We start from the raw sequence: 10219 nt of genomic DNA on the forward strand, positions 1-10219 counted from the left end.
ATGTTGCACAACAGGTTTTCTTGCCAGGAGGTTGCGGTATATAAACGTTTCAACAGGCAGCAGTATCTCAGTCTGTAGTGGCTTGGGCTTTGGGGCCGGAGGACATTTACAGGAACTAAAATGTAGATGAGGCAACTGCCGTTGGAGTTGTCAACCAACTTACCAATTGTGCGATTTCTACTACAGCCTAAACAACACAGCGCCGTTCCATGTCTGCAGGTAAGACACTAAGTTTTGCTTGAATTGAAAACTTTTCGATGGGGTAGCGCTGTGAAGACACCTTAGCTCATCCAAAAAGAGCGGTTGCATGGCAAGGTTAGTTGAAAATTTTGCAAACGTGCGACTGTAGAATGTTTAACACTGAAAATGAAAAAAAGTTCAAATGCAATTGAAAATGTAACCTTAAATTATAAACAAACTAGCAAATACACACACTTCACTTGTAAAAGGTGTCCTCCTCATGACTCTGGCTGGAAGCTGGGCAGCCAAGACACAAGCTATATAATGAAGATATATTTTTGGGAAATAAATGTATACAATTTAATGTCAGTTGAAAATGCAGGTCAGTGCTTCCGAGTGTATTTAGGGCAGCAGAGAAAACCTTGTAGGCTGTGACTGCACAACTACTGCTTTTAATTCATATGGGATTATGCTGTCCCCCAAATTGACTCCCTTTCCCTAACCCTAACCCTTCCACTGATTCAGTCACAGCAAGATCAAGTAACTTGCATCACTGGCGCACAACTGCACAGAAGATTAGCTTCAAATGAGCCTTAATATCTCCTTCTCTGCCCACTATAAGCATCATGGTTGAGACTTCTGAAGAGGTGAGGCAAGATTCAGAGGCGAATAGAGCCTCTTCTTGCGGCCTGTGGTTGGGACGCATTAGAGGATTCATCCCGTCCAGTTTCCGCACCGAAGTGATTCTCCTTTTGAAGCTGGCAGGACCTGTGGTAAGATCCCAAGATGAAATGATTGACAAAGCTTCATTTGGCTCGAATTGTGTAATTGTATATGTATGTGTGTGTATATTTTATCAATCTTAATACTGGTGATAAGCCATTTACCACTTTGTTTGTAACTACTCCAGGTCATTTCCCAGATGATGATCTTCATGATCAGTATCATCAGCATGGTGTTTTGTGGTCATCTAGGGAAAACACAATTTGCAGCTGTATCACTGGCAATTGCGGTGAGGACATTTGCCCCATTGTTATTTCCACTAGTACATTGACACAATTAACTTGCCTGACAAACGTTACTTTCAGAAAAAAAATCAATGCACTTTTTTTATTGCTGTTGTGTTTTTTTTACCTTAAAGTGCTCTGTAATTTGTCACCCAAAACAACGTTGGGAGGGGGACTGGTCAGAGCAATAATTTTCCTAATTTTGATTGACCATGTGCAGCACGACTCAAGTGTGTCAGTTTGTGGGACTTTTGAAATGTTTGCTAGGGTTTTCAAACTGTGAAGTGGCTTGTTTAAAGCTGGAAAACATTGGGTAAATAGACTGTTGGCCATAATTATAGTTCTCAAAATGAATTACTTTTATCACTTTTAACCTAAGGCACAGATTTCATCATGCATCAGGCATAGATGAAATGACATCATAACATTTGCTTGCCACTGTAAAACAAGACATTGTATTCCAAATTTATGAGCAACGGCGTATTAAATGTTGATAACATTTTCTTGCCGCTGTAAAACAAGATCATTGTATTCCAAATCTATGAGCAACAGTGTATTAAATGTTCATAAAATGATCTTAGAATGATGTAATTGGCAAGATAATGTATATATTTGACCCAACAAGTCAAAGACTAATTGACCAAGCAAACTTGTCTACAATAGCCACATAATTTAAAATAATGAAGTATCAGACAAAATTTAGATTTCGTTGGAAAGAAAAGATTGACTCAACAGTGAGATGTGATCGTTTCTGTGTGTATTTTGCACGTTCTTCCGAAGTGGTTCTTTACTACCCAGATGTTCTGTGAGCCAGCCTCAAGGGTTCAGGGGAGGACAAAGAACAAACATAGTCTGTTTTGTCCACACCACTTGATTGATTTGTGACAGTAAGAAAACAACACTCCCATCCTTTTGACGTATCTAAATTGTTTTCAAAAATAGTAGCAAAACAAAAGTAGCTGACTGATACAAAAATATGTGAGAGTGGTAATTTCCAAAGTGAATCAGAGCATTCCTGAACTTATTGCTGAAAGGCACCAGCAGAAGTTACATTATTATGTTTTGTGGTTTTTTTTTTTTTTTTATTGTAGAATGCCAGTTGAGTAGAAGCACCTGTGGTTGAATTCCAAGTTGTGACAAGGCTTTGACATTCTGAATCTGGATTTGCCACCTCTAGTTTTAGTCAACAAAAACTGGTGACATTTTGAGTCAGGGATACTATGAAAAATCATATTTAACGAGCTGAAATCGATGGTAAAACTTTGCTTCTCTGACTTAATTGTTGGGTAAATAGTAGGGGTGTAACGATTCATCGATACACATCGATTAATCGATAGAATGCTCTACGATTTATTGGCATCGATGCTAAACGTAAACATCGATTTATATCGCCGTGTTTGACCTCGGACATTAGACGCGACTTTATTTTGAAATCCAGTTCATTGTTGCTTGCTTCCTCTTCCCGGGAGCAGTACGCGGCGTGCTGTGTTGTGAGCAGAGCAGAGCAGGCACGTGAAAGGGGAGCCGACAACTACGCGGCTCCTGGGCTGGTGCTATGGCTAGTGTCCAAGAAGACGAGGAAATTCGCTCCCCTTGGGCTTCAAGTCATTCGTTTGGAAGCACTTTGGATTCCAAAGAAAAGATGGCTCAACGGACAATTAAATTATTGTAAATAAATAGTTCAGTAATGCACTTTAAAGTTAATGGTATTACAAAAAAAGAAAGAATATTCATTTTTCTTTACTTATATGAGAAAACATATAGGAATTTGATCAAGTTCAGTGTTAAAATAAGCACTTTGTATGCTACAATACTCTTGTAATTTCCTAAATAAAGAGTTTGCAGTACCTTGTTGATTTTGCGTATGAATTGTTATAAATCAGGATATTGTTCTATATTTTTTATTTTAAAAAAATAAATAAAAATATCGATCGTGGAGCACTATATCGTGAATGAATCACAGCAGGCTTTAAGATATCGGCAATAATCGTATCGTGATCCTTTGTATCGATATGATATCGTATCGTGACAAAACCCGCGATTTACACCCCTAGTAAATAGTGATCTCACCAGCGAGACTTATAGACAAACTGTTCAATAACATATTAATGTGTTTGTTTTATTACAATATTTGTACAGCGTGTATAACATATACAGTATACACAGACATAATATACTATAAAAAAATATTTAAAATAACTTTGCCTGGCAGATGGTAGGCTCTTTTCTATAGTTGGCCGTTGTAATTAAAGATATCAGCTAATGTGTAGTACTTCAATGCAAAGGGTGACAATGGGAATCCCACAATTAAGAGGTAGTGCTTTTCGAATGGCAGAAGTTTTGATTATTTTTCCATGAGATGGCGCCTCGGTGACAGGAAATTTACTATGGAAAAACATTGTAAATGAGCTTATTTGAGAGGGACGTTTGACTGAATGCTGTGCTCAAACCTCTATGTCAAAGAAATATCGGCCGTAATACGCCATGTCTTTATTAATGCTTCTTTAATTGCAGGTGGTTAATGTGACTGGCATTGCCGTTGGGACTGGCTTGTCATTGACCTGTGACACCCTTATATCTCAGGTAGTGCCCTCAAGAAAGGTTGCACTTTTCGTGAAACGAAACCTCTTTGGGCTCACTCTCAGCTCCACTTCGAAACAGTTCAACCTTGGATTTGTCTATCAAGATTTCTTCCATCTATCAAAACTACAGTATTCATTAGTGGGCTTCCGGTGTTGCTATTTATTTGATTCTGCTCTTGTGTAGACCTTTGGAAGTGGAAACCTGAAGCGTGTGGGGGTGATCCTTCAGAGAGGGGTTCTGAATCTCCTTCTGGCGTGTTTCCCCTGCTGGGCTGTTCTCATCAATACTGAACCCTTTTTACTTGCCGTTAAACAGAGCCCAGAGGTTGCCAGGTAAGTCGCGTTTTAATCCTCCCGTCACCTTCGGCATACTATTTTTCATTCATTTTTTATTTTTTTATGAGTTAACAATTAGTATAATAAATACATAAAGAAGGTCATGCATCCATCAGACTATTATTACTAATATTATTTAGCGGTCAAGCAATTAAAATATTTAATCATGATTAATCTCTTTTTTATTGTTCACTCATTGTTAATCACACATTTTATTTATTGTAAAAAAATCCCTTGAGTTTTAGCAAATTTTATTACCATTAACATGAAGAAGAGGTTTGATTTTCTTATGCAGACTCATTTTTTATTGAATTGGATTCAGTTTATAAAAAGTCACACAAACAGCTCATCAACAGTCCATTCTAAGAATTCAAAATTTGGGCAATATAAAAAAATACAACACGCATTCAGCATGTAAGCATCCATCTCCATGCATGATGATGCACCACACCGGTGCACACAGTTGTTTGGCCTTCGCCAAAGTTGACAGCAGAGTTCAGTGTTTCACTTCAATAAATATCATTGGTGACGTTTGTCCGAGCGTGTCTGCAATATAATGGGTAGGATTTTGAAACCGAGATACCTTACAATATCGTGACATCCTAAACATTACTATAATATAATAATGCATGCGATCTATATTTTAATGTCTCCATACCGCAATTTCACGTGACGTTTTGTGTGCTTCACAGTCTGGCACAAATGTATGTGAAGATCGTCATGCCTTCTCTGCCAGTGAGTTCATTTTTGTCTCTGTCCATAAGTTATGTAGACTGCTTCTATCATGTAGTAAGATTATGATTTTTCTCCATCAGGCGGCATTTATGTACCAGCTGCTGGGAAGATATCTTCAGAACCAGGTGCTGTGTAGCAATACAATATTTTTTATATGAAAGTTAATAATAGACATAATACAGAACCTGCGTGCGTGTGTGCGTCCGTTGTTTTGTTTTGTTTGTTTTGCAGGGAATTATTTGGCCTCAGGTCGTAACCGGTGTAATTGGAAACATTTTAAACGCATTTGTCAATTATGTTTTTCTCCATCTTCTGCAACTGGGAGTTCCGTAAGTTTCCCAGTTTTTTATTTTTTTTTTATTTAGAAAAATACAGATCTTGTATGTTTTGCAAATACGGTGAAGATCAACTTTCAACTAGTGTAATATTTACTCAGTATCATTAACATGCAGAGGTGTTTGATATTTTTATGCTGATATTAATTCCCACAATGCAATGCACGCTCTACTTGCCTAAATGTATTTTGAAGGTATTTTTATTTCAGTGTTACAAAATATGATTTGTAAAGATGCCAATATTTGACTGTTTCCTCCTAATTAGTGAACAATTGACCAATTTTGCCAGTTCGCCCTCTGTCCTTCGTCCGGCACCCTTCCGTCCTCCACACCACAGGGAGACGGGGGTCACACTGCAGTCCTAGTTTATTTAGCACTCGCTCTCTTCTTGCTTCTAACATTCAACTCAATATTGTCTCATTTGCACTTAACCCCTCTAATTTCACACCCGTGTTTATAACATTCTTTGTTTGTGTTTGTTAAAGTGGGTCTGCCGCAGCAAATGCAATGTCACAGTGTGTTTTTTCCATCATCCTACTGGCCTATGTTTGGTGGAAGGGGTTGTGTTAGAGTGGTGCTCACTCTAACTTATTTTGCAAGAACCACATGGGGGACAATTAAGTATTTTAAAGATTAAAGATTAAAGTCCCAATGATCGTCACACACACCTGGGTGTGGGGAAATTTGTCCTCTGCATTTAACCCATCCCCGTGTGATTTTAATCCATCCCCTGGGGGAGAGGGGAGCAGTGAGCAGCAGCGGTGCCGCGCTCGGGAATCAGTTGGTGATCGAACCCCCCAATTCCAACCCTTAATGCTGAGTGCCAAGCAGGGAGGCAATGGGTCCCATTTTTATAGTCTTTGGTATGACCCGGCCGGGGTTTGAACCCACAACCTTCCAGTCTCAGGGCGGACGCTCTACCACTAGGCCACTGAGCTGGGCACCTGCAGGCGGAGAGTCAATTCGTCGCTGTGCATACAGCGATGATCGAATGACGTCTGACTCTCGCCTCCTGCATGAGCATTTTTATTAAGAGAAACAGGGTGGGGGTGACAGTGGACTGGATAGGGAAGAGAAAACCCTTGACCTCTAGTCAAAGCATAGCAGGGGATGTTTTACGACATTGTGTAGGATGGGACAAGCTAGGTTATTTATTACTGGTTACACACCAACATAAGCATAAAACTAATCTAGCTAGGTTATTTATTACTGGTTACATACATTCCAACATAATCATACGATCAAGATAGTTTGGAAAACCCTGACAGGTTGCACAAAGCCACATGGGGAGGTCAGTTGCCTTCTAACTTTCAATGCAATGATGAATGGAGACGTGTATGCATCTTATTAAGTTATAATAGCGCACTACCTGTACAGTGTACAGTATTTATGGTTACTCCTACAGTTAGTTTAGTATGTGATGATGTTTCAACTAAATTGTTAATGACTGTAACTCTACATGGAGATGGGCAGATTAAATGATGGAGGCAGTCACAATGGTCAAAAGTAGTGGTTTCACATCATACCATCAAATGTAACACTTCATGTCTCATTAAAACACATATTTGTTGATGACTTTGATTTTTGACCCTCAGGCTGGTCCCGTGAGTGTCTCGAGGAGTGGGGACCCTTTGTCAAGCTGGCCATGCCAAGCATGCTCATGTTTTGCCTTGAGTGGTGGGCATTTGAAGTGGGAGGATGTCTTGCTGGCATAATTAGTGAAATTGAGTTGGGAGCCCAATCTGTGATCTATAACCTGACTGTTGTGGCTTTCATGGTAACTCAAATGGAATTCATGTCATTCAGTGGTGGCCAACCCAATTAGCATTATAAGTCAGACTGTGTTTCTTGAACCTAAACATTATCTTTGTAAAAAGAGATATTGTGAAGATTTTGCATCCACAACAAATACATTTGCTGGTCTGTGGATTTAGCGATGGGACGTATCGTCAATTTTAAACCCTAGCTGAATCTTTTGCTGGTCTTTTCTGATCTCGGTTTATACAGTAGGAGACTCGACTATTTTTTGCAATCGTTTTTAGGTTTGGAGAGCAGAATTCTCCATTTCGCTGCACAAAATATACAATTCTATAAAGCAGAAGTCCCTAACCACCAGCAACCCTGTCTGCGATTATCTTCTAAAGTGGAACATGCGCCTTCATTCAGCCACTGAGAACTAAGCCAAGTCGAGAACGGAGCAGGCTAATAGGGATACCGTATCTTTCCAATAAATACTATAAGCCAGTCAATCGAGATTTAGTACCAATTTTGAAATATAGGAGCAATCTGCTCAGTTCTTTTCCTTCCAATTTCCAAGATGGCTGTGCAGATGAAACCAGGCTTCACAATATTAATATATAAAATATTAATCATTGAAAAATTGACCGACTGACAGAAAAAAAGATCGCCAAAGAGTCGCATGTGTTTTATGAGCGTTATGTTGGCCACTCTGATCTACATTATGGAATTTTGAATGACTCAAAAGTGTTTCTGATTCTATACATTTGACTTTTTCAGTTCCCCATTGGAATGGCAGCTGGAGCTAGTGTCCGTGTAGGGAATGCTCTTGGTGCAGGAAACAGTGTGCAAGCCAAGTTGTCTTGTAAAGTTTCCATCATCTGTACATGTAAGGGCAAAAACACGGACGAGCAAGACAGCTAACGGCCAAACTATTCAGCCCACTGGTTGTCACTGCAAGAAAAAGAGAACATGCCAGTGACGTGGAATGACATCTGTCTCATGGCCCCTCAAATGAGCTGATTTGCCATCCATGCCAAAAATGATGCTGTAAAAATGAATTTGGAGAGGGTTAAATGCAAAAACATTCATGGATCACGATGACTTACCATTTCATGAATTTTATTCAGTTTGTCTCTTTCCCATTTTAGCTGCAGTCGCCTGTTGTGTTGGACTTAGCCTTACACTATCCAGAAATGTAATTGGCTACATTTTCACCACAGATCCGTGAGTCATCTCACCTTCACTTGATAATATAACAAATTTGCCACACCTTGACATTAACATTGTATTGTATTTTGTTTTCTTTCCAACTTCATCTTTCCTTCAGAGACATTTTAAAGAGGACTGCTGACGTCATGGTTGTTTTTGCCGTCATGCATCTTGCTGATGCTATTGCGGTGAGAAAATTAATTTCATGGGAAAGTGATCAATGTTGACATCTAAAAGAATTCACTGAAATTCTCATCAAAGGGTGTGAGTGGAGGTGTTTTTCGAGGAGTTGGAAAACAAAAGGTCGGTGCTGTGTCCAACCTGGTTGGACACTACTTCATTGGCTTTCCAATAGGTGTGTCTTTATTGTTTAAGACACAATTGGGCGTTGTAGGTAAGAAACAAGCATAATCGTGTTTTTCATTACACAACAGTGTGACTCATGAGATTCTGTTTGCTTCTGTTGATTCTTGAACAGGACTTTGGACTGGTCTTACGATCTGTGTGGTACTGCAGGCTATTTTCTTCGTGGCATATTTGTGCCGTCTTGATTGGAGAAAGGCTGCCAATGATGTGAATAACTAATTTGCTGGGAAACACAAACATGGCATGCAATTCAAAGGATTTTAATTTTGACATATTTGTGTATCTCTGGTCAGGCTCAAAGGAGAGCAGGTGTTCAGGTCAAGGTTGAAGACACGGTGGAAATGCTAGACTGCGAGCCAGGCAAGTCCACGTTTAGAATAATGCAGATTATCACCATGTTGCAATTACGTAATATACTTGGCTTGAACATGCACATACTGATGGTTCTCTGGTTTTAACAACAGATATCAGTAACATCAAAAACATCAGTAAGACAACCAATTAACTGGGCAATAAATTATCCGTCCGTCCGTCCGTCCGTCCGTCCATCCATCCATCCATCCTTCCAACAGGAGTCGCGGGCGTGCTGAAGCCTATCCCAGCCGTCATCGGGCAGTAGATGAGGGACACCCTGAACAGGTTGTCAGCCAATCGCAGGGCACACAGAGACGAACAACCATCCACACTTGCACTCACACCTATGGGAAATTTGGAGTGCTCAATTGGCCTGCCAAGCATGTTTTTGGGATGTGGGAGGAAAAAGGAGAAAGCCCACAAGCTAGAATAGTCAATTATCACATTGACAATGTATAGTGTTTTCTTGATTAGTTTAATGATATCCGCATTCAAAAGTACTAATTTTATTTTAAAAACAAGGACATTCATAAGTGACCTCAAACTTTTGAATGCATGGTTTAGACAACATGAAAGTGGATACAGTGATATGGAGGTCAAATTTGTCAAAACTGCCAGCAAGTGCAACATACTTGGATGAGAAGCTACATTACTGTGATAGTATTTGGCCATCAGTCAATACATCACGCTTTTATTTCATTTCTAGACTCTAAAACTGCATTGGTTCCTGCTCCTTCACCCAGATGTGAGAGTACTGCAGAGGACCAACAGATTCCAGACCAGCATGAAACTGCAGTCACCATAGTCGGTGATGTTCTCACAGTGAAACAACTGCTTTTACGTCGTAGCTTGGTTCTACTTGTCATGATTGTCATCTGTGTGGCTGGAATCATGACCAGTCACTTCCTTGTCGGACAATTGAAGTGAGTCTCGGCTTGGTTTATATTTGAGAGTTATCAGTTATGTTACTGGATGACTCGAGCATTGTGAAAGAGCCAAGTTTGTAATTATATACCTGTGCTGTCCTCACTCTGAAGCATCTCGTTTTTCACCAGCAAGACAGCGAGTTAACGACGCTCCAAATAATCAAACTTGGTTTCTTTTAGCTGATTTATTTGTAGAATGGCCTCAAACCATTGCCCTCTTAAGACCGTCGTAAAACTAGGAGAAAATACAAGTAAAATTGTGCGTTAGCTAAACACATACAAGCTACATCACATTTACAGTGAATAGGTTTGCATTAAACAGGTAAAATCTCAATTCTAGTGTCACTAGACCTTAGTGCTGCGTTCGATACGGTTGACCATGAAATTCTATTAGACAGACTGGAAAACTGTGTGGGTCTTTCCGGCAAGGTTCTTGACTGGTTCCGATC

At 39.7% G+C, this 10219-nt stretch overlaps 1 protein-coding gene across 2 annotated transcripts; it reads left to right on the plus strand.

The window, feature by feature from the left end:
- The first annotated feature begins 81 nt into the window (after positions 1 to 81).
- Positions 82 to 9798, plus strand: LOC119128159 (multidrug and toxin extrusion protein 1-like). Of its 2 annotated transcripts, none has more exons than XM_037260367.1 (18): positions 82 to 219; positions 706 to 953; positions 1091 to 1192; positions 3702 to 3770; positions 3954 to 4102; positions 4798 to 4840; positions 4921 to 4965; positions 5072 to 5169; positions 5661 to 5735; positions 6444 to 6466; positions 6771 to 6952; positions 7693 to 7801; positions 8064 to 8139; positions 8243 to 8312; positions 8386 to 8518; positions 8603 to 8697; positions 8784 to 8850; positions 9551 to 9798. In XM_037260367.1, exons 2-18 carry the CDS (start codon positions 807 to 809, stop codon positions 9769 to 9771), a joined length of 1704 nt encoding a protein of 567 aa, XP_037116262.1. In that variant the 5' UTR covers positions 82 to 219; positions 706 to 806; the 3' UTR covers positions 9772 to 9798. The 2 variants fall into 2 exon arrangements, with proteins under 2 accessions (XP_037116262.1, XP_037116271.1); XM_037260376.1 differs by having other exon boundaries at positions 706 to 827.
- Positions 9799 to 10219: the final 421 nt, after the last annotated feature.

This window comes from Syngnathus acus, chromosome 1 (assembly GCF_901709675.1).
Source record: "Syngnathus acus chromosome 1, fSynAcu1.2, whole genome shotgun sequence".
In the NCBI taxonomy this organism is placed as follows: domain Eukaryota; kingdom Metazoa; phylum Chordata; class Actinopteri; order Syngnathiformes; family Syngnathidae; genus Syngnathus; species Syngnathus acus.

Excerpts from the sequence above, each read along its gene's own strand:
- LOC119128159 (XM_037260367.1), top strand. The coding sequence starts at position 807 with ATGGTTGAGACTTCTGAAGAGGTGAGGCAAGATTCAGAGGCGAATAGA. Across the intron at positions 3,771-3,953 it reads GTGACACCCTTATATCTCAG|ACCTTTGGAAGTGGAAACCT; the intron begins GTAGTGCCCTCA and ends GCTCTTGTGTAG. Across the intron at positions 6,467-6,770 it reads GCACAAAGCCACATGGGGAG|GCTGGTCCCGTGAGTGTCTC; the intron begins GTCAGTTGCCTT and ends TTTGACCCTCAG.